The following is a 24,177-nucleotide window of genomic DNA, read 5'->3' as shown; positions in this document are numbered from 1 at the left end:
CGGCACAGACAGCTGCTCAGCGCCAGCCTGGGGTGCAGAGCGGGGACCCTCGAGGATTCGCCGTGTTCAGAGGGGAGACTCGTCCCCGGCCTACTCCCCAACCGTGCCTAGGCCTAGCTCCGCCCTGGCGGCTCAGCAGGGCCTGCCATGTAGACCCCCCTCCCCCCCGTGTCACTTGGAACAGGCAGTTATCGGGGAACCTAAAAACACAGGGGACTGGGACTAGCCCCCTCCCCCCTCAGCAAGGCCCCTCTGCAGGCTGCGGTCACCAGAGAGCGTCTCTCAGCCACCTCATGACAGTAGGATCAGGCGTCCCCAGGGGAGCCCCCTTCATCCCAAAGCACTCCATGACGCCGAGCAGCCCGGGTCCAGCTAGGACACGGTGTCTAGAACACGCCCCGCAAGCGGTCGAGTGGCCAAGCCAGTCAGGACGCCCAGGTCGGCACCTGCTGCCCCCCAATCAAGGAACTGCTCCATCGAGGGACCCTCGTCCTGGCCACACTCCCACAACGCGTCCCTCTGCCCCCTGGCTGCAGCAGGGGGAGGAATGGCCCTCCCAGTGCCGTCTGGAGAGGTTCCCGACGCAAGGATGGAGCAGCTGCCGCCGGGCGGGGGAGATGGACAGCTCTTCCCTGGGCAGGGACAATGGGGGGCGTGGGCCCTTCTGCAAAGTCACCCATTCCCCCCCTAAGCAAGCCCAGGCAGCCACATCCGCTCTGTGGGAGGCCAGAGAGTGGCAGCAGAGGGGGGTGGAAACCCCCAGGGCTTCTGCTGATCTGCCCCGTGGCTGGAGCCGGTCCCCTGGGGAGGAGGGAGTGCAGCTCCCGGGTGCCCCTACCGGGCCAGCACCGGGTTGCGTCGGTAATAGTCGAAGAGCCCGAAGCCGTGGCTGGTGCCGAAGGCCACTAGGTTCCACTCGGAGTGCAGCGTCACGGCGGTGACGGCGGCCGGCGGCATGCACTGCACCAGCACGCTGGGCTGGAAGCCTGGTCTGAAGGTGATGGAGCCATTCTTGGGGGTGAGCCGATCATGCCCCTTCCAGGTGAAGCCCTCCCGGTCCTGCAGCAGGTCCACCATGGCCACACTGATCATGTGATTAGACTTCTCGTCACTCAGCTCCATGACGAGCACCTGGAGAGAGGCAGACGGGGCACTGAGGGCCAGTTCCACCCAGGCATCTCCACACTACTGGCAGAGGCGGGCGGTGCATGCAGCTCAGGGGAGAGCTCCTGGACTCCAGCTGGGAACCTGGTGCCCATGACAGCAAGGCACTGGCAGCACTGGGTCTGGTAGACAAGTGCAGGCTCCAAGCACCCCTCTGCCCTGAGCCGCAGCACCCACCGTTATCCAGGGCTGACACCCGCCCTGGCGCCAATGCTCAGTGCCCCCGCCCTCCCTACCCAGTCCTGCCAGAGCCAGATGGGGGCTGCAACGAGGGCAGAGGCTCAAGCCATGGAGTCTCATGTAACAGCTGGGCCGGGGGGAACCTCTCCTCTAGGAAGCCACTGGTACATTCCTGCCGCCATCAGTGCGACAGCCCGGGGCAGCTGGTCACTAACGAAGGGGTTTATCCCTGCTCGGACTGACGCCTTGCAGCTGGATGGCTCCCGAGAAGCAGGAGACAGAGCAGACACTCCACAGAGAATTGGAAACGTACGAAGCTTCCCCAGCCAAGTCAAACCCACCCCCAGCTAGGCTGCCAAGCCCTGGGGCAGATCCCACCAGCCAAAGGGGTGCTGCCCTTCATCCTACAGACCAGGTCACCGGGACAGCTGGGAAACACGCCCTGGCATCAGCTCTCTAGCCCCGGGAGAATCCCTTTTAAGAGGCAGAGCGAGATCATGGTCTGAGAATCCCACCCTCCCCACCAAATACTTGGGCTCTGCGCCTGGCCCCCGCACTCCCTTCCCCGTCCCCAACTTTGCCCGTAAGCAAAGCCTGGCAACAGAACAGGGCTGGCTGGCTGTTCCCTTGGAATGTCGCCCCCCCAGCCGCCCTACCTGCCCGGCAGTCCCAGCCACCACCATCCGGGCCGTGTATTTGCACAGCGCAATCTTCTGGATGCCCAGCCGCGGGTCGTCGCTGTACGGATCAAAGCAGCCAACCTGGACGACGGAGACAGGGCCGTGGGGGTCAGGGGCGCGAGAGGGCAGGACACAGCTTGCGTTCAGGGCACCGGCAAGCCATTGCACAGACCGACTCCTCCCAGTGCAGGCCCCCGCTCTGCCTCCTCCCTTCCGTGGTCTCAGGATCCTACCTTAGCGCCCTGCCAGGACCGGCCCTCGCCAGGGGCCCCTGATCTGTGACACTGGGCTGCATTATTAGACAGCTCCTTTCTATCTGCATTTGAGACGGGCCTGGACAGACACCCCAGGACTGATGCTCCCCACACAGCCTGCCCTGGCCCTGCTCAGAAGGAGAGAGCCCACGGCCTGGCCTCTCTCCAGAGGCGGCAGAAGGGTCCCCTGGGGTGGGTGATGTGCAGAGCGAGTCTGGCTCTCTGGGTGCCCCATCAGATGGCAGCACCTTGTCACCCCCCACGGCCCTGGGCTGGCAGCGAGCCACCCTGCTCAAGGGAGCGTCTCCGATCCAGGGGCATCCTCAGTCAGCCGGGCCCGGGCTGTGACATGGCAGCACAGGGACGCTCCTGTGAAGCGGCCCCACCCGGAGTTGCAAGGATGAGGATGGGCCGAGGGCAGTACCTTGCGGAAGGGAGGCCACTCCTCCTCGCTGGCCTGGTTGAGGCAGTCGCTGTGCTCGCAGTCCGTCTGGAAGATGTTGGCCGTGCCCAGTTTGTAGAGCGGCCGCAGCGACACCCCCGAGGCATCCCAGAAGCGGACCGTGCCGTCCTCGTGCCTGGGAAGGGAGAGGGAGAGACGTGCCGCTCGGTGAGGAGAAGCTGGGAGAGCTGTGTCTGTCCCTTGCCTGGGGCCCTGACTCCCCACGTGCGACCTGCTAAGCTGCTCCATCCAAGCCAGCCCCATGCCGTACAGCTGGGCCTGCCCCAAGGCCCTGGCCTGCCCACTTCTGCGAGGGAGGGGCAGAAGAGGGGAACAGACTCTCCATTGCCTCCGTTAGCGTGGAACTGGTTTTGACTCCTGTCCAGTGGCTCTGCCGCTCCAGCGCCATTGCACGCCGCCTCCCCACCCCACAGCCATCAGGGCTGATCTCCGCGTGCTCGGATTTCGGTCCCTCCTCCCTCCCGGAACGAGCTCAGGGGACCAGCATTCACGCCCAGCTGGCTCAGGAGGGTGGCGAGGTGAGGCAGAGATCTCCTTGGTCCATAGCACGTCTGGATTCTGGACTAGTCACTGGGCCACGGACCAGGCGATCTGCCGCTGCGGTGATGCCCTCAGGACGGAGCCGTCACAGAGCTCGACGGGTCCATCAGGCAGGGGTCAGGAGGGAGGGATGTGGCTGCACAGCCGGCTCCTACTCAGCTTGGCTTAAGCCAGCAGCGCCTCAGTAGCACTAGACCATCTCACGATGGCGAAGGGAAGCAGTTCCTCAGCAACCACGGGCCAAGCTGACGTTTCCCTGCCGACGTCAGGGCTAGAAGCCACCCAACTCCTCCGTGCTTCACAACGGCTCGAGGTGAGCAACCAACAAGCCATAAACACAGGTTGCTAAGCACTGGGAAGAGCGAGGGGCGTTCTGCGGTCGACTGCCCACAGCTCCCCATCCCGGGCACAGCACAGCGATGGGAGCCAGCTCCCCGAGGCAGCCCCCGAGCACACCAGCCTCCACTACCCAGGCCTGGCTCCTCTGTAACACATCAGCCCCCCCCACACATACCCCGTCCCCAGCCTGCCCCATCTAGCAGCAGGCAGAGCAGCTTGAGTGCTGTCATCCCCACTGGATCAGGTCTCTGGCCAGGGCTGCCCCAGGAAACGGGCCAGAAGTAACCATGCAAACGGGACACAGAGGCTGCCTGCCTCCCGGTCAGCGAGCCACCCAGGAGCCCCCAGGCAGGCGTGCGTCTCAGCGGGACAGCAGGCTCCACACAGCATGACGAAGTTAGTCTCAAATTTTCCTTCGCCCCCACCTCCCCCGCTCCAGCCTGAACATCTGCGGCCACTAACAAGCCCTGCCTGCGTGTTTGGAGGAGCCGGTGCAGCGCTCAGCCAGCGATGCCTCTGGCAACACGTCGCCAACTCGGAGCCAGGATAAAACCACCACCAAGAGTGAGGAGAAGGAAAAACAAACAGAGTGACACATCCTTGCCAGGCTCAACAGGGAGGACTGTTAGCTAGCCCACCCAACAACTGAGGAGGGGCTTCCCCCACCTCTCCCCTGCCATCTGTCCACCCCCACACCTCTCGCCCGGCCTCCTGGCTTTACACGCCTCTTCCCTTCCCCATTCTGGAGGAGCAACGTCCCCCACCCTGCAATTCAGCAGCAGGAAATCCAGGTCTCCCAGCCCCCTGCTCTAGCCAGGACACACTGCTCCCCTCCTGCAGCGGCAGAGAACGCCCTTCAGGACAATCAGGCAGGAAGAGGCCCCCTCGCCCCCCGAGATGCGGCTTTCTCCGCTGGAGAAGGGCTGGCAGAATCCCTCGCTGGCAGCCTCTAGGGCATGACACAAGCCCCAGCCGGTCCAGCACGTTTTAGCCTCGTCCATTGTACGTCCCTGCCCCAGTCCCTTCGCTGCCCCTACTGGGCCCTCTGTTGGAGGGGTGGCTGCTAGACGGCCATGGGGCCAGCACCTGCCAGAGAGCTGCATTCAGGTTGGGTGGTTCTGGGTTTTCCCGCTTTGTGCCTGTGCTTTTATACCTCACGCCCCCTTCACGTACGTCCACACTGCAATTAAACACCCAGGCCTGGCCCGGGCCAGCCGACTCGGGCTAAGGGGCAGTTTCATTGCCGTGTAGAGGTTCGGGCTCGGGCTGGAGCCCAGGCTCTAGGTCCCTGCGAGGGGGGAGGTCGTTAGGCCGCCCCTTGGCCCGAGCCTGCTGGCATGGGCCAGCCATGAGATTTTAATCAGAGTGTCGACATACCCTTCGATACCCCACACGCTGCTCCCTGGGACACCTGCCAGGGACCAAGACCCAGTGAAAACCCCAGCACCGGCCCGCTCTCTAGGGCAGGGCTGAGGAAAAGATTAGCCATTCGAAGGGGGGGTGGCCGAGCAGCACTTACCCCGTGAGAAGAAGGCCCCTCTGGGTGGGTTCCTGGGCTAAGTTTTTCCCTCCACTGATCGGCCAGTTCTAGAAGACAGATCCCACCCACGCAGGGTGGGGGGAAACATTAAGCAACAGCCCATTCCACAGGCCTACTGGGGCTCTCACCCACGCGCACCCCTCCCGCCCTGCTGCTGGCATCCAAGCAAATCGAGATGGGTTTGTGCAGCCCAACCGGACGCCGCTTGCAGAGCCAGGAGTTTGGCGTGACAACTCCCCGCAGAAGCTCCAAGTGTCGTCAGTCGCTGCATGGACCCCACCCACCTTCTGGCAAGACCCAGTTGCAGCTCAGTGGCTTTTTCTCCAGCAGGGGGCGCTCCCTTACCACAGTAGAATGCCGGGGGCTCTGCTGCTCCCCAGCACTGATGATCCGCTCCCACAGCTTCAGGGGGACGTTGGAGATGTGATAGGAGCAGGTGATGGCGGAGGAATGGAGGGGCGCCAGGTAGGGGGCAGGAACCGTAGGCCAGCCGGGCGTCTGTAGGTCGAGAACCACCAGCTCTTCCTCCACCAGGACCACCAGGGCACTTGGGTTATCGAACTCTAGAAGGCAGGGCAGCGAGATGTCAGCCGCCAGGCTGGGGGTGGGGAGAGACACCGAGACACGCTCAGTTCTGAAGCGCGGGCCGCCTACCCTCCTCCGGCTCCGTGTGGTGCACGGTGAAGAAGTCGATCACGCGCGACGTGAAGTCCAGGGTGACCAGGCTCTGGCCCTGCAGGATGCTGACGCAGTGCCGGTCCCCGTAGCTGGCGCGGGGCATGCCCCCGCTGAAGATGATGAAGTGATTTCTGCAGGCAGAGGAGAAGTAGCTGGCTATCACCACGTTTGCTACTAGAATTTCCCCCCTACCCCACGGGCTGGGGCTTGAGACCTCACAGGTCCCTACGGGAATTCAGTGCCCCACTAAAACGCGATGGGGGTGGGGTGCCCAATCCCCTCAGGAAATCCCCAGCCAGACCCACCTCCAAGGACAATAGCCCAAGGCTTTATGGGCCTGGCAGGACACCACTGGCAGGGGAGCAGGGTGCCTCAGCCAGCCCCGGGACACCAACACACTCCGTTCTCCCAACAGCTTGTGTGACGCCCAAACATTAGCTGCCTGTGGGGTACAAAAGGCGTCACCCCCAGGGAGAGTTTTGCTTGAAGGTGTTTGCTGGCAGCATTTGGAATGGGGAGCTGCGCCCAGGAGGGCATGGGTCAGGCACCCTGTGTCCCTGGAAGGGGCCATTCAGAAGAAGGAGGGCGCTGGGGTTGGGGCACTAACCTAGGCACAGGGAGAGCCGGGTTTAATTCCCTGCTCTACCCCAGGCTTCCTGTGCCATCTTGGGCAAGTCACTTGGTCTCTGGGACTCAGTTGACTAGCTGTAAAATGGGGACATCAGCCCTGCCCTGCCCCCCAGGAACGAGGGGGACCTCACATGAAAGAGTGTGAGGCCCTCAGGCATTCTGGTGATGGGGCCACGAGCAGAGAGGTTGCATAAAGCTACCACGCCCCATTTACCCCAAGCCCAGAGCCATTCCCCACACAAGCTTCCTGCTGCTGAAGGCACCATTCATGTTATTCCCCACCCCCTCTGTAGAGCGGCTTGGCCAGTTCTGCCGAGACGTCCTACATGCCCCCCGCCACTCCACACAGGCTGGGAGGAGCTAGATGAACGCAGCAGATGCAGGACACGGCCATGCTGCCCCGAGGAAGAGGCAGAGCACAGGGAGGCTGGTCGAATGGACGTTTCTCCAGAGAGAGAGAGAGAACGAACGCCTGGATTAACGGAGACATTACGAACGGAACAACGATGCTCGCTCTAGGTCTGCAGTCCCTACCCATGTCCCTCGCCTGCCCACTCAGGAAGGCCAAGACGCCGGCATTGCACATGCCACGGCTACCCGGGCTGGATGTTCAGCTCTTGTGGATTTGGGTTCAAGACAGCCCAGGAGCTGGACTTCCCTGCGTTGGAGTCCAGGGTTTTTTATCCCCTCGGCAAAACTTCAGACCCAGGTTTGGATCCCATGAGCTCCCAGAGCTCCGGGTTGCTTGGATCCGGGCTTTGGTTTAGGGCTCCCACAGCTCCACCTTTCAAACCTTCCCCCTACTTTGGTCCGACCCCTCGAGGCCTCAGCACAGCCAAGCAGCCTGTCCCTGACCAAGTGACTGCAGCTCAACTACACCAGTAGCTTCCCCAGGGCCATGTGCTCCTGGGCAGCGCTCCCGTTACAGGGGACTTGGGTGGACTGAGCCTCCTTCCTACTTTTCGGGGCTACCCCACTTCTGTCTTATTCAAGGGCGCCACATTTTAGCTAGTTCACAAGTTTACCTGCCAGCGGTGAAAATGTGATTTGCCAGGTACTGTCAGTTGTATTAAAGAGCGTTTAAAACAGGAACTTGGGTGCCTGTCCTGAAAATAAAGTCTCCGGCTTCCACTAAAGGTGCCCTCTAGTCGGCCCCCCCCATTAATTCGCACACTGCTCTGCAGCCCGGTGGGACAGTCCCCCACGGACACAGCCCTTTGCTGCAGGAGCTGCGCCAGAGATGAGCGCCGAGATCAGAACCAAGCGCCACCTCCCCAGCGGTCCGACAACATTCGCCTGCAGGGGACGTACCCAGAGTCACAGGTTCTCCACAGGATTTTGTTGATGGCTTTACAGGGAAACGGACCTGGAACGAAGACGGAGTCGTCACATTAAAGCCAGCCTCCCTGCTCAACACCAGCTCCGAGGAGCCCCCGTAAATCCACTCTGTCTTAGCCCCCGTAAATCAATCCACTCCCATTTCTTTAACCCACAGCAGCTCCCCCAGCAGGCTTAAGAGTACATTTTCTCTCCTAGCCACCTCAGCTGGAGCCCAGATATTCCCTTCTGTATCAAGATAGATGCTCAGCACAGCACAGCACTCTGTGCTGACATACACAGCATCCGTTCCCCCCCACTCCCATTAGAGCAGCCTTCACGGCCCGACTGGGACAAAGGACACAACCGTCACGAGCTGCTCTGGGCTAGTCTTGGATGTAGCATTAAATCGAAAGTTCCCAGTGATTCCTGAACTGCACTTCGAGCAGCCTTTACATCACCCTTCCCTAGCCTGCTGGGGTCTGCAAGGGATCCAAGCTCGGGCCTCCCTCCCCACCCGCACGCCATGCAGACGCGATAGGGTTCTGCCCACAGAAGGAGTTTCTGGGGAAACACCCCACTAGCAGCAAGTTGCTGGTCCGGGCTTGCTCCATCCATCCAGGTAACGGGACAATGGCCAACTCCAGAAGGAAGCTGGAGCCGAGTCATCCTAAATCACGGGGATCACTATCCAGCCACAGTACGTGACTCCATCTTGCACCACGTATGAAGCAATCGGTTTAGCCTCCTGTTCCCACCTCCAAGGGCCCAGAGGGGAGCCTCCATTGCTCTCTGTAGGTGGGCTCTTCTGGGGAATTCAACGTTTCCGGGATCCTCAAGGTGTAGAAGATGTAGCTATAGGATCCACTGACATGTCAGAGCCCAAGTTAAAGCAGGGAGCCCTAGCAGCTAAGACAAAGTTTGCTGGCAAGCAAGGTCTGCAGCAGTTGTACGACATTTAGGCTTGGTCTACACTAAGGGGGGGGGGGGTCGAACTAAGGTACGCAAATAGCGTAGCTGAACTCGAACTACCTTAGTTCGAAGTACTCACCCGTCCAGACGCCGCGGGATCGAAGTCCGCGGCTCCCCCGTCGACTCCGCCACTGCCGTTCGCGGTGGCGGAGTTCCGGAGTCGACGGGAGCGCGTTCGGAGTTCGATATATCGCGTCTAGATTAGACGCGATATATCAAACTCCGAGAAGTCGAACGCTAGCCGCCGACCCGGACGGTAAGTATAGACGTACCCTTAGTGTCCCTCTCCCAAGCCCTAGGCCACCAGTGGTCAGTTTCATAGAGCATCCTGTCAAGAACAGGCACGACTGACCACGTGAGTTAATGGCTCAGTCAAGAGGTTCCTTGTGGCCCCATATCTACCTCCCCTTCCAATAAGGCGTTGGGGGCAAGCGTGAAGTCAGAAGTGGTGTAATGACAAACCCTGTTAGAAGGTAAAACTGCCCTTGGGGCTGTTGCGAGAAGGCAAAGGAACAAGGCAGGTGGGTCACAAGGCAAAGCAAACTCACCATAGGGGATAGTTGACATGAGTGGCTGCAGAGTCTTATGGCAGCTACTGTTGATGGACCACACCATGTAACCTCCATCGCTGTGCGAACTCACCACCGTCCTGCCGCTCCGCTCCCAGCCCAGGCTCTCCAGCTGCTGCAAGGAACAGATGTGGCCAGTAAACCCAAGGTGGAGAGAGACAGGGGGCTACAGAAGGCAGCTGTGCCATCTTGTCCCCTCTGTGCACACGCAGCCCAGGCAGAATCTGGTTTTGCCAAAGGGACATGGGGAGCAAGGAGATGGAAGAGGAGGTCAGCAATGGATGTTTGGGGACCACTGCAATATCACAGGTGCAGCTGTAAGTTAGAAGAGTTAAGTCAAATGCATCAAATTCAGTTTGGCCACAGGTCATTGCCTGCAAACCCTCTTGTCTCCCTGACCCCGAAAGGAGGGAGTCTGGTTAAAAGCATGATGGACTCTGTAAGCGTAGCCTCTCTGACGAGGCCAGCAGCATTCTTCCAACCCCGGGCCATCAGCTTCCAGCAGGCGAGCCACCAGGTATGGCAGAGCCCGGGAAGCTGGCTTAGAGGGAAGCCACAGAACTCATCTAGCGCAGATGGCTCGGCCAAAGCTCCCGTGTTCTATGTTAAGTGGGACTCCCACAGGCCACAGAGCGCCGTGTTCTCGGCTCTCCATGAAACCCCATTCAAGGTACCTGATTGCCCAGGAAGAGGTGATGGACGTTTCTGGTGCTCTGGTCCCACACGATCACCAGCCCCCTGCTATAGCCAATCAGGATCTTGGAGGAGTCTTGAGGGTGTTCCTGCAGCGACTCCACTGGCCCAAGGGCCTTCCCGCAGCGGTAGTCGTCTGGCACGCTAGCATGGAAGCAGAGGGGTGGGGGAACACCAGGCTGGTTAATAGCCATGGAGCTTAGTACCTTGCTTTCTCCTCTCTAATCCCTCCCCAGCGCTGTGGGCGAGACAGCGCAGCCCAGCTGATTCCGTAACGGGGAGGAGGAAGATGGTGTCCTCTCAGCCCAGGATCAGGATATTTACATCCCCGACAGCCAGTGAGGACACAGACGGACCAGCCAAAGCAGCCTCTTCACACAGGGCACAGAATCAAGAGCTCATCCCTCCAATGGGCCAGGAGGAACGCAAGCACAGACAAGCGTGTTAGGGAGCCCCTTAAATCAAGGGACAGGCTTGAAACTGAACATCTGTGGGGCACAAGGATACACCCAGCACTGCCAGTCCCCAGAGTCCTGCCCCAGCGGGACTAGGCTCCATGTAAGACCTGGGATGGATTCTCTGGTGGCAGTACCCACTTTGGTCTTTCCCAAGTCCTGCTCGGGAATCTGGGAGAGGACAGGGTGTTGTAAAGGTGGAGAGGTACTAGCTCACCACTATGTGACCTACGTAGATGCTACCCATCAGTCATGGGGCCGTGGCATCTCCAGAAACATCTCAGAGGGAGCAGCCTCCAAGCATCCCAGATCCACTTTAGGAAGCTGCTCAACACAGCCCTCTGAAGAGCTGCAGACTCTCTACACTTGCCAGGCAGCATCCCAGCTTTACAGCTAACATTTAACGGGTGCAACCGCAGCCAATGCAACCCTGGGTCGGATGGCTCTTTCCACAGACCCCTGCCGGCAACCCGCCCCATCTGCCGTGTACCTTGGTGCCTACAACCAAGCTGATCTCCACTGATACCAGTTCACGGAGCTCCCCAGGCCAGCTCACCTCTGCATGATCTCCTCTTGATACAGGGTTTTATTCTCCAGCAGCGTTAAGCCAGAGAGCTCCAGGAAGTACACACCACCCCCTTCTGTGCCCAGGCAGGCCACATCGCAGGCTGATTTCATCAGGATCACCGTCACCCGGGTAATGCTGGGAGGAGAGCTACCAGGAAGACGAGATTCAGACAATGAGAGCCACACCGGTTTACAGGCTGGATGTTTACACACAAAGTTGCAATTGCTCGTTTTGAGAGGACTTTCCGTTCCCTCCAGGAAGGCACAGGCTGCACCATGGGTCAAAGAGGAGCATGGGCTGGTTTCCTCCAGCCAATATTGGGTTGGCTAAGTCACTCCCTTTTATGGGCCCCCAGGGTACGAGACGCCAGAGGGGCCTGAAGGAGGAGCAGACTGGTTAGAAGGAGAAGCTTGTCCAAAGGAACCACCAAGCAGAGCCACGTCCGTGGGCCCAAGCCTAGAAATGCAGAGCCCCCTCAACTCCTACTGGCTTTGGCTTCAGTTCCTGCCATCAGCACATCCTCCAACGACCAAGACCTGCCCCAGCTACCAGTGCCCAGCAAGAAGGTAACAGACCCTAGATTGTGTGTTGACATTTCACTGCAGTGGAGATGGACGGTGTGCACAAGAGTCTGGGGGAAACGAAGCTGGGAGATCTCATCCCTGTGGGTTTATAACCAGCTTTAGACCCAACGTGGACTATTGTAGGCCAAAGAGAAGCAAGCAGCTCTGTCTATACATGATTAAGCAGCGGTGTAGGACAGGTAAGAGACACACCTGGGAGAGGATCGCTACAGCCCCGGACAGCAATCGCTTGTCACTTAGACTCTAGCTTGTGCGCTCTTTAAGCTCCTGTGCATTATGAAAGGAGAATCAGAGGAAGCTCCCCCGCTGTGCCAGGCTGAGAACCGCCTGGCTGTCAAGCCAGCAGAGGCAACAAGGAGGGGAAGGAGTCATGGAACCCAGCAGAAGCAGCCACCACAGGGAGGCATTTGAGGGTCTAACAGAATCTCAGCGTTGAGGCAATTCTCGCCGGGTGCCTGCCATGCCTGGCCCCCAGCAGCCTCTGGAGTAAGTCAGCAGGCGCGGTTCTCCCCAGCCCACCCTCCATCATAGACACTTAGCCAAGCAGCCCCTTGCTCTCTATTAACACAAGCCCTGCATGGGCATGAGGGTGTTTTAAAAGGGGGTTTGCTCTTCGGCTTCTAGCACTGGGCCTGAATTCAATGCACAGCAGCTGCGGCAGTGGCATGCAGAGAGAGATTCCAGCAATAAAATGACACGCTCCAATGGAGGGCGTGGGTCTGCATGTCAATTAGTCCTGAAGACCCCTCCTCTGCCGTCAGCAGGGCTGCTCCGGGCCCTCCTGAATGAGGGCTGCTGGATGCAGCACCAACGCAGGGGCAGCAGGGGGCAGCGTTGCCTAGCATGGAAGGAAGCCAACAGGCCAGCGGAGCCAAGCCCCATCAGTATCTGGGCTCACACAGTTGTTTATTGGGGATTTGACGTGCCATGTGGTGTGGAGTCCCCGCCTCCCTCGGAGGTGCCAGCTCTTGGAGTGAGCCTCCACAGCAGCACATGGCTGTACCCTACCCCTGGCCTAGCGCTTGGGACTTCCTTAAGGTCGTTCAGTCTCAGATGTTGCCTTTTACTGTCACCTTCCATAGCGGGCGAGCAGCATCTCTGACCTGGGATTTGTAACCCTACAGATCCCACCTCATGGTCCTCTTCAACCGGCCACCGCAGCAGCTGGTTCTCTGACTGCAACGCTTCACTCCCTCCTCACCCCCAAACCGCCTTCCCTGTGGGCTTTGGAACCAGGAGTTAAGTTACGTCCATGGAGCCTGCTCAGCTCACTGGAAACCGGAATAAGACAAGTCTACTGCCAAGATCAGTCATTCCAAGTTGTGGATTAGCTTCCTGAATTGCTATAGCTGGGCCAGTTTCTATTCCCGCTCTCTTTAGGAGATCTCATCGTCTAGGTAAGCGATCAGTTAACCTTTGCTCCGAGTCTGTATTGTTCTTGAAAGTCTGAGATCCAAATAAAGACGGCCCCAGGCAATGATCCAAGCAGTCTCTCTTTGTAAACCCAGATGCTGCACTGGCAGGTTGTGGACGTACTGAGCGGTAAATAGGAACAAGCAGGTATTTGTACGTACACTAGAATCCCGGAAAAGCCACGATTGTAAAGCGACTTACACTCCTTTCGCATGCTGCAAGTTTTCACAGCCCCTTCACAGGGCTTTCCACCCAGAGAATGAATCATGCCACTGCCTGCACTCCATGGTGCAAACAGCACAAGAACAAAGCCTTCATTTAAGGAGACTGCTACACAGGAAGAGGATCTTGCATCTTCCAGAACTAGCCAGCGTTAAAGGGACACAGAATTTACCCCTTGATTTTTAATACTGCGATCCCCTCAGATGAGTAGCTGTAGATGCAAACCGCATCATTTGAGCATGCAGTTGTGGCAACCGAATGCTCAAATGAGTAAGTCTTGGCCCTGAGCATCTGCTCAAGTCGCACACAAAGGGATTACTTCCAGAGATGCTAAGCATCCACATCATCTGCCATTAGTTTCAACTGGAATTCTGGGTATCCAGCACTTCTGAAAATCAGGCCGAAGGGCGTCGGGAGTCCTGGCACCAGATGGTTTTAAGAACCATCTTGCTTTGCTGACGTTCTAATTTTAGAAATTAAAAAATGTCAACATTTTTTGAAATGTTACCCTTCAATTTTTGCTCTTCTTTATTTAGTGCCCAGAAACAAACAGGCTGATGAATTCTACTCTGGTTATCACAGGCTGTGCAGCAACTCGAGGCTTGCTGAAGTTTGGGGAAATGTCTTCCATTATCTTTCCAGAAAGATCGCAGAAGCATCTCCATCAACAGCAGGCGCTGCAAAATTTAACTCCCGACAGCGGCCATTTAAAAAAAGGAACAAGTGCTACCTCCCTAGAAGAGTTAGTATCAAGTTTAACAGAGTTTATTTGGGCTACATTCAGAACCGAAGAGCAAGATCTGCAGTCGGAGGAGTCCTTAAAATGAACTCCAACCATGAATGGTTTATACTGATGATTGGCCAAAAAGATCCATCCCATCTCAGGAGAATTAAGCTTGTTTGGTCATTCCCCACCCTTGTCAGTAAAAAGCGGCCAAGCAGATTTAAATCATTTTTTAAAAGAATAAACGTTTGCATCTGGCAACACTGGAGCCAAATTTCACCCCAGCACAGAGACTTGAGAATAAACTCTGGCAGACCTTTCGCAAGAGCTCTGCTGCTATCCTTGCTGCTCGTTCGGGAGGGGTTTTGTTGAAATGTAAAGACAAGAACGTGCAGAGTCCAGCAAGAGCTGAAACTCAGACATCAATTCATTGCCCTGTCAGTTACTCATCCATGCTTCCTTTCCCCATTTATAAGCCGAGGTGTTTGCAGAGCCAACACTAATCTCAGTCTAGCAGGCTCTATTTTCTCCACCAGTGCAACCATTCCCATGGTAACCGATTGATAGGCAAACTATACAGCTGGGTACAAAAGGGACAGCTTTGGAAACCACAGAGCCAGATTCCCAGAGGGGAGAAGGAATGAAACTGCATCTTGGGCGAAGTGACTGAACCAGATGGATAAAATTAAACTGGGGGGTTCGGCCTTTTAAATACTCTTTGGCTGTTTCCACAGAGTGGCATGTACAGGGCACAGACTGGAATTTCGATTCAGTTCAAACAGCCCAAGACCTTTTATGCTGAAATCAGCCTCACAAGGCAGAGCCATTAAAGATTTCACGGCTGGCATGCCAAGCCCGTAACGAGCGCTTTAAAGCAGGGCTCCATGGTGAACAGTGGCTCCAACACCTGCCTCACGTCCCAAAACGAGCAAGGCACAGTCAGGGGCTGCAGCCTCAAGTTACTCCTGGGTAAGTTGGCTCAGTTTGCACCGCAGCTGGTGAGATACTGGCTCTGCAAACGCAACCTAGGATCTGATAGGCCCATGCCGAGCTCTTTCTGAGTCGCACATCACCACCAGCAAGACTGGTTCCCCAATGCATGTGAGGTTAAAACTGGGCCCTGGTGCTGGAACTCCCTAGGAGGGGGTTTTGGAGGGCCGGGGGGGAGAGGGCATTTGGATGATGCACAAAGCAGAACAGAGCCCAGGTCCCTCGGAACTGAGCTGATTCTGCAGCACGGCCAGCAGCAAGGGGCAGTAATTGTCACCGAGTCAACACGACACAGGTCTGGCAATGCTGGGGCAGAGCTGCACAAGGCAGCCTGGGTTCCGTGCCGGCTCTAAGCACCACCTACGGACAGGCCCTACCCGAGCCATGGCCGGGCCCGGATGGATTGCCGGGTCAGCCAATCAGGGGAAGAACCATGGCCGGGCTCGGATGGATTGCTGGGTCAGCCAATCAGGGCCATGCACGATTAAATCCTAGGAGCACTGGGTACCCAGCAGAGCCCAGGAGCAGCCCCTGCTACAGTTAGGCCTGAACTCCCCAGAGCAGCGTGAAAGAGGAAGGCAGCAGTGAGTACTTAGTGCTGTCGAACCCTGGCCGGCCCGGGAGGATGAAGCTGCGGGTCTCCTCCAAGTGCGAGTAGCCATCCTTCTGGTCGATGTCCCACAGGTGCAGGGTGTTGTCATCCAGCAAGGACAGCAGCCGACCCTGGGAGAGAGACCGACAGGGAAGGAAACAAAGGACGTCACAAGATGACGAGTTCAGTCTCCCCCCCTCCACGGCCCCTGCTGCGGCAGTGAGCACGCTGGACTTGGCCACCCCAGCCCATGCATCTGGATCAGGACATTGGGGTGCAGGTACCTTTACGCATCATCCCAATGGCACAGCCTGGCATCCACTTACTGGCCTGTTGGCCGTACCCACCCACCCACCCCAATGCACTTGCTGAAAAGTCTTCCCAGGCCCTGCCCAGCAGAGCTATCAGAAAGGGGCAGAGGATTTTATAAAAGGCAGGAGGCCCCAGTAGGGGGATCAGCAGGCCAGGAGGAGTCCATGGGGCTTGGAGACATTGGCCTGCCGCCTTCCTTGCCAGAGAGTGATCATGAGTCTGGCTAGTTCAGTGGATGGGCTGCTGCACCCTGGTGACAGCGTGACATGGGTTATTCTCCTCCACAAGCAACGAGAACCGAAAGCAGCAACGTACCTGTCCAGGCAAAAAGTGTATCTGCGTGACGGCGGCAGTCTCCTTGTGCAAGCCAGTGAACTCCACTCCTGGAGCACCGTATCTGGCACGGGCGGAGAGTCAAGGAGGCAACGAGGGGACAGAGACAGCCCTGAACTGACCCCCCTGCCCTCCACCCCAAAACCAACTCTGCCAGCACCCGGGGAACTCTGTCTTTTAGCACACCAGCAAGTAACACCAAGGTTAAGAACTGAGGACTAAACACTTCAGACCCAGCTATGTCCATTTTGGTGGCATCTTGCTTGCCGGCCAGGTATCCCTGCACCGAAGCTGGTACTTCGCCAGGAGATTTTAAAAGCCTGGCACTGCCATTCTGCAGCCAGGCATTCCGCCGGACTGCTCAGCCAGAAGCCACCCTCCCCCAAAGCACCTCAATGAGGCATCAAGGTTTACGTGGTCCTCAGACACCTCCGGAGAGTTTCACACCATCATCTGCCTGCCCGGTCTAGGCACACCTACTGGACTGCACAACACACACCGGGGTGGTGCCTGCCAGAAGACGGGTCCCAGCAACCCGTGTGTTTGGGAGCTCAACGGGCAGCAGGAGAGGGACTGGGGTTATTCCGCTATACCCAGCAGCGGATGTACTGTCTTGGGGAGGGGGCTAGGAACTACCTGCGCTTCCCACGCCTGGGTTGGGTAGAGCAATACAGGAGAGCGTTAGACTGGTGAAAGCAGCACACCGGCTCCCACAGCTGATCCACTCCAGCGCCTCCGTCCAGGATGCTCAGAAAGAACTCTAGGGTCTGTCTACACTGCAATTAGACACCTGCGGCTGGCCCATGCCGGCTGACTCAGGCTCGCAGGGCTCAGGGGCTGTTTAACGGTGGTGTTGACGTTTGGGGTCAGGCTGGAGCCCGAGCCCAAACATCTACATAGCTGTTAAACAGCCCCTTAGCCCGAGCCCCTTAGCCTGATTCGGCAGGCACGGGTCAGCTGCGAGTGTCTAACTGCATGGGGGGGAGGGGAGACAGAGTGGCTGCAGTAAGAGCATGTGGGTGGGGTGTGAGGGCCCCCACAACCTGCCTGTTTAGCCGCAGCACAGCAATGAAGCCAAAGGTGCTAATTCTTTCAGCAGGATTAGAGTGCAGCAATTCCTGATCCCTTCACACACAGCCCCCTGGTAAGACCGGCTCAAGCAAAGTCCCATACCGGAGCCGACAGCCTGTGGCGTCCATCTTGGCTGTGTGGGCACACAGCAGACCCGGCCTTCTGCAGCGAGTCAGGCTGGCAGGAGGGGTTCTTGGGGCAACCACAGGTCAAGGTCCGCAGACAACAGCTGATGCAGTCTGGCCAGGTGGCAGTTCCACCCCACTGTCCTGGTCGTGGCTAGGCAGGGCAGGGGCTGCCCACCCACCTCATCAGGGAGCACATTTACCTGCTGCAGACAGGCAGAACAGGGCTGCACAAGGACAGGGGTTCATGCTCCAAGTTGGTCTGGGCAGGGTGAGTCTAGACAACACTGTCATGCCCCAGACACCCCGCACTTTGGCACAGCCAGCAGCTGTTCCGGCAGCTTGCCAGGCACCCCAGGGCTGTTCTTTATTTGCATAAGGCAGAGCTGGTTTCCCCAGCCCTGATCTTCAGAGAGGCTGCTCATGTCGAGGCCTGCAGCCTTCACCATGGTCCCCTCTCAGGAGCAGGACCACCTCCAAGGTCTGCATTGGAGAGCTCTGCTTTCCATGGACAGCCACCGGCAGAGGTTGGAGTTCACACACAAGTCTGACTGTAGAGGTGCACGACTGTTGGCATCCTGCACCTTCAGCCCCACAGCAGCCAGCACAAGCGCTCTACTTTTCTCCTCCGGGATTTGCATCTGCTAGAACAGTACCTTAATTTGTCTCGCTGCAGCCAAGGGAGGAAGCTCCTTTAACATCCCTGGGGACGACAGGCAGCTGGAACTCAACGAGCACTCCTTAGAGGGCTCACTAATTCAAAAGCCTGTGTGCTCGGGAACTGTACATATCCAGGTGGGGAGGGGTTGGGGCAGATCCCTCCGCAGGCACGGGTTTGTCATCAGGCTGCCTGGGAGGCCCCGCCCGGCTCTGTCTCTGCACCTTCTGAGAGGTTAATAGGGTGGGTATCAGCTCATGAGCCCACAGGGCTGCATCCTCCACCCTCAAGTGTTTATTCTTGCAGCATCCAACGTGCTAGTAAAATCCACCCAGCTAGCAACTCGGAAGACCAGAGTCGGCTAGCCCCAGAGCAGGCACCAGGACCTGGAAGCAATGCCAGATAGGCCATGCTGGCCTGGTATGCCTCTAGACAGACCAGTTCTCTGGACAAGCAAGTATTTCAGCCTTTGGGCCCATTCAGTCCTTATCCGCACTGCCAAAGTGCCAGCTGCCAGACAGTCACAGATCTGCCCGCTCCCTGGGGTGAGTTTGGATAAGTCAACCCCTGCCTCAGGTAGGCTAAGATGGGGTCTCTCGGGAAGACTGTCCCATTGCTCATGATGGATCTCCCAGAAGCACTGCAAGTGGCTTAGGGACAGAGAAAGTTGCACTGAGAATGTGCTCTCCCCTCCCCCTTCTAACCAAGGCTAAGTGCACTGGCAGAGCCTCAGGACACCTGGGTTCTGCTGGTCTCCATCACATTCTTCTGGAGCCCCCCATCACAGCTGGCTGAGTGCCACAATCCCACCAAGACGTTTCCTGGGTCCCGCCAGTACCTCAGCTCCTGGAAAGGAACAGGCTGCCCCCGTTAAGCTAACCAGACTGAACTCCTTGAGTCTATCACCGTAAGACATGCTTTCTAACCCGGTAATTATGCCCACAGCTCTTCTCTGAACAATGCATCAACATCATTCTTGAATTGCAGGCACCAGAACTGGACACAGGATTCCAGCCGCAGTCGTGCCAGTGCCAAATACAGAGGTAAAATAACCTCTCCTACTCAAGATTCCCATTTACACATCCAAGGATTGCACTGGCCCCTTTTTGTCCCAGCGTCACACTGGGAGCTCATGTTCAGCTGATTATCCACCAGGACCCCCGAATCTTTCAGTCACTGCTTCCTAGAACAGAGCCCCACTCCCCATCCTGAAAGCACAACCTGCTCTCTTTGTTCCTAGATGTACACATTTAGCCTTATTAAAATGCATATTGTTTGTTTGTGCCCATCTTAACAAGCAATCCATTTGACTCTGTATCGACAATCTGGCCTCTTCCCGATTTACCATTCCACCAATTTTGGTGTCATCTGAAAATCATCACTGATAAAGTTTGATGTTTTCGATCACTGCTAAGTGTTAAATAGCGAAGGGTCAAGAACCAATGCCCGCAGGACCGCACTAGAAACACAACCTCTCAATGATGAGTCCCCATTTAGAGTTAGATTTTGAGACCTATCAGCCAGCTTTTAACCCATCTAAAACGTGCCAGGTTAATTTTACATCATTTTAGTTTTTAATCAAAACATCATGCGCTACCAAGTCAAATGCCTTACAGAGGTAGATTCCATCGTCACCTTTATCAACCAAACCTGTAACCTCAAAAATATATATCAAGCTAATGTAACAATTTATTTTCCCGTGAACTCATGTTAATTGGAATTAGTTACATTTTCCCCTAATTTTTTATTCAATTCCATATCACACACTCCATTATCTTGCCCAGGTTTGATGTCAGACTGTCACACCAATAATTGCCTGGATCATACCATTTACCCTTTTTAAATACCGACAACTTTAGCTTTCTTCCAGTCTTCCCCAAGTTCCAACACTCACTGAAAGTCATCATTAATGGTCCTGTAAGCTCCTCAGCCAGCTCTTTTAAAACTCATGGATGCAAGTTATCTAGACCTGGTGATTTAAAAATGTCTAATTTCCATAGCTGCTGTTTAACATCCTCAAGAGATACTAGTGGAAAGGAAAGTGTTATATTATATGACTACATCATCTGTGTTTGGGGAAAAACAGAACAGAAATAGTTATTAAAACACTTCTGCCTTTTCTACATAATTTCTAATTCTACCATTTTCATCTAGTAATTGACAAATACCATAGTTGGGATTCTTTTTTGTTCCCAATATACTTTAAAAACTCCTCCTTATTGTCCTTAACGCTGCTGGCCATAGATTTCTCCTTGTGTCCCTTTGCTTTCCTTATCAATTTTCTACAATTCCTTGCTTCTGATTTATATTCATTGCTATTAACTTTCCCTTTCTTCCCCTCTAAACCAGGTCAGGTGGGTTTTTTTTAAAAAAGGGGAAAAAATACCACTACAGCCTTCTTCCTCAATTGAGATGAAGGAAGCTATCGACTAAGTAGCCAGAAGCAAGACTGCTATTCCATTCTCTGCAATGAGCCTGTAGAAGTTGGTCTTGGGTATTTAGACTGTGAGCTCTTTGAGGCAGGCACTCACTATGTATGTGCAGCGCCCAACACAACGAGGTCCTGTTTTCAGTTGGGCCAGAGATACAAACCTACGGGAGCCATTACAAGGAGCACTATGCTAACAGAGTGAGCCTACAGTTTGCAGCAGGGACACTCCAGGGTTATTACCCAATGCTGCAGTCTCTCTAAAGCGCTAACGGGAACAGCAGCCCACGACATGGTTCCCCCAGAGGATCACCGAGACACGAGCAATCGCTCTGTCCGGGGAGAGAGCTATCGAGTAGCCAAACGGCCTTTTGTTGCCAGCTGAGGCTTAAAGTTTAATCGCAGAGAATCTGCTGCCCTCCCAATCTGAATGACGGTGTCCCTTTCAGAGCCCCCATGACTGCCTGTCACTTGTTTCCAGGGACATTTCTCACAGGCTTTCGCTGAGAGCAGCTTGAATGTCTCTCCCTGCAATCCCCCTAGGGGCAGAGTGCCCTGTAAGGAGTCCCTTGCTTCTCCTGGTGCCTCCCTTCCTTTCTTTTTGGTTTACTGTGGCCTCCCAGAGCTGTATTCTCTGGAATCCCTCACTAGAGGGTCACCAGGCAACCAGCTGCCTGCTTGCCCGTTGCTCGGAGCAACCACCTCTTCTAACTCCAGACTCCACGCTATGCTTATTCAGCAACTCTCCAGCGCTCGTTTCCTGTCCCAGAAAAACAAAAAGAACTTCTGAAAACACAAGGAAACGGAACATGAGCAGAAAAATCCAGCGCATCCGAAATGGAGATGCAGCAGCTGGAGGATCTGGGCTCCTTCCTCGCTCAAGGGCCAGGGGTGCCTCCTTTGCCATGAGGTTCCCCTAGAAGTTTGGGGGTGGGTACAGATTAACCCTTGACTGAACGCCAGGCCACAGAACCTGGGGTACAGCTGATATGGGAAAACCGCTCCCCTTGAAGAGGATCATGCTATCTCTAAGGTATTGCAGAGGCTTAGTACAACACAGAATTTCAAGTGTAAACATCCCCAAAGCTTGGAAGAAGATTTGGTCAGATCTCCACCAGAGACGCTTTCCCCAGACAAGATTCCAACTAGGTCGACTCAGTTAGTCTGATGTGGGTTTATGTAAGGATGGAGGGGACTTGACCCTACCGCTTTGAAGTCGACCAAAGGGAAGGGGCAGGCTGCAGTTACAGGCTGCGTCTGGATTCGTTCCCTGGACCATCTGCACTCGCATGCTATTGTCCTGACTCCGTAAAGCAGCAGCCGCCGCCGCGTCCGCAATGCGGCAGGAGCATGGGGACGAAAGAGGGTGACATGATGAATTTAAGTCACTTTCATAAACTCATTTCATTGCCCAATTAAAATCCCAAACCGCTGGCGCTCCCGAGATGGGTAATCCGATAGGCTGGGTATGTCTGGAATTAGCTTTGCTCCTTTGGGCACACACAATGGCATTAGTGCTCATGCTCTCTAGGACCCTGAACTTTCCGGTGGGTTCATTCTTCCGGCTTTCCTGCTGCAGAGGCCAAGCCGCAGTTTACCTGCGCAGTCAGCTGCCGGAGCCATGCTACTGCAGTCGCAGGAAGGCAGTTTAAGAGGGATTAGTGGCACAGGACCAGCCTGGGCTGGCAGGTCTGGGTTCAAATTCTACCACTAGGGAGCCAGGTCAGCTATGGTCCTGGGAGACATTAACCCACACGATAGCAGGGCCACACAACTCAGCCCCATCAGTGCTACCTCCGCCCATTGCAGGACAGGACGGACTTATGCTGACACAGTCCTGCTTTCCACAAGGCCAGGCTGCAGCAAGACACCTGAGATCGGGGTGGGCAAACTCCGGCCCGGCAGACATTTTAATCCGGCCCTCGAGCTCCTGCCGGGGAGCGGGTGTGGGGCTTACCCCACTCCGCACAGCTCCCGGAACCAGCAGCACGTCTCCCTCCGGCTCCCACCAGGCTCAAAAACAGACACTACGTACTGGTTAGGTGCTTGTATGCAGAACCCCAGGTCACTCTCATAGTAACCTGCTGAGTCCCAAGGATCAAGAGATTCTCCAGCCACGTCTACACTACAGGTGAAACAAACAGCAGCATGGCTACTGTGCACTAGTGCCGTGGTGCAGACGCACACTACAGCGAGGGGAGGGGCTGGCCCCTTGCTGGAGTAACTCTACCTCCCCCATGCCGGAGAAGACAGAGGCTTTAATGAGGCTGGCAGCAGCTGGAAAGCCAGGGTAACTGGTTTTCAATAAGCTGGCAATAGCTAGTAATTAACCACTCAGTGAGCGGAAACAGCCCTGAAACTCCCACTGCTTCACTGAAGGGGAGGAAAGTAGCCCCAAGACATCAAGACATGGGATAGAGGGAAGGGGTGGGGGGGGTTCAGATTCCCCCACTCAACTCAGTTTTGCGTGCGGGTTTCAAAGCTGATTAGCAGCCCAGAGAGCAAGGAGGAGCCACTTGGATTCTTAAAAGTAAATGTTTAGTGATACAGAGCTTGAACGCTTCCCATTCCCTTAACCCGCCACACCGAGCCCTTCCGACTCATCCAAGCAGCTGCTGCAGATGGAATACAGATGCCCGGAAACAGGAAGTCCCCTGGCTGGACGCCTAAGCCTGCTGCAAGGCAAAGTGCTCTAGGTAAGTTAGTGGGCTGAGCCCAGATTCCTCCTCCTGCCACCCTCCTTCCCGCTCATGAACTGCTGGAGAGCCAGACACCCCTGGATGCTAAGCAAGTGCCTGGTCCCCCAACAAGGATCTCTGCTTCCTGCCCACAGGAGAGTCCTGCACAAGAAGCTAGTCCAAGCACCACAGGCTTGGGTTGATTTGGAATGGTATAAATATGCTCCATCTGGGATCAGCTCTACAAAGCTTCCAGCGGCAAGTAGCCAGAGCCAGACTGGAACCCCTTATCCAGCCAGGCCAGTACAGCCGAAGTACGGTAAACATTCCATTCTTGGGGGGATTACAACCCTGGCCCGTTGTCACAGCGTCCTACACTCAAGCACCGACAAGATCAAGAAAGTCTGGTAGGTTTCGTCTCCTGGCTCCATGAGAGTTTGATGCAACATGCGTTGGGTTGGTGACACAATAGAACCATGGGCAGGCCGGCTGTAGGCACGTGGATTTTGGGAACAGCGACTGCAGCCCAGCCATTTCATTCCCCTAAATACCCAGAACAGCGTAGCAAGATCCCACGCTCATTCCACCCAGGCCTGGAGATCACAGCCTTGCACTGGAATTGGAACGAGTCCCCTCCTAAAGGTAATAATTGGAGATCTACCAATCTCCTAGAACTGGAAGGGACCTTGAAAGGTCATTGAGTCCAGCCCCCTGCCTTCACTAGCAGGACCACTTTTTGCCCTAGATTCCTAAGTGGCCTCCTCAAGGATTGAACTCACAACCCTGGGTTTAGCAGGCCAATGCTCAAACCACTGAGCTATCCCTCCCTCCTCTGGCAGAGACGCTGGTCACGAGAGGGCACAACACTTGCCACTGCATCGCTGCTCCCGACATCTCGGCGCTGCCTCATTCACACCTTGTGCCCACGGGGGAAGCCAGGGTCACCTTGCATTGGAAGAGCTCGAGTCAAGCAAAGCGTATAATGCCTACCTGACAGCCAGGCTG

General features: G+C 56.2%; 1 protein-coding gene across 2 annotated transcripts in view; it reads right to left on the bottom strand.

Moving 5' to 3' along the window:
* Positions 1–24,177, bottom strand: part of LLGL1 (LLGL scribble cell polarity complex component 1) — a 63,835-nt gene that overhangs the window by 11,046 nt on the left and 28,612 nt on the right. The window contains exons 3-14 of one of the 2 annotated variants that reach the window (XM_039491595.1): positions 16,195–16,276; positions 15,583–15,698; positions 11,031–11,189; positions 10,001–10,163; positions 9,306–9,441; positions 7,780–7,834; positions 5,815–5,969; positions 5,506–5,723; positions 5,140–5,207; positions 2,703–2,856; positions 2,001–2,105; positions 839–1,131 (exon numbers count right to left, since the gene is read on the bottom strand). In XM_039491595.1, the coding sequence (XP_039347529.1) occupies positions 839–1,131; positions 2,001–2,105; positions 2,703–2,856; positions 5,140–5,207; positions 5,506–5,723; positions 5,815–5,969; positions 7,780–7,834; positions 9,306–9,441; positions 10,001–10,163; positions 11,031–11,189; positions 15,583–15,698; positions 16,195–16,276 (1,704 nt within the window). Of the gene's footprint in view, positions 1–838; positions 1,132–2,000; positions 2,106–2,702; positions 2,857–5,139; positions 5,208–5,505; positions 5,724–5,814; positions 5,970–7,779; positions 7,835–9,305; positions 9,442–10,000; positions 10,164–11,030; positions 11,190–15,567; positions 15,699–16,194; positions 16,277–24,177 lie in introns of both variants that reach the window. The other variant, XM_039491594.1, reaches the window with a different exon arrangement.

This window comes from Mauremys reevesii, linkage group 10, assembly GCF_016161935.1.
Source record: "Mauremys reevesii isolate NIE-2019 linkage group 10, ASM1616193v1, whole genome shotgun sequence".
NCBI lineage: Eukaryota > Metazoa > Chordata > Testudines > Geoemydidae > Mauremys > Mauremys reevesii.
Note: the sequence above shows the minus strand (reverse complement) of the source record. Positions and strands in the feature narration are given on the sequence as shown.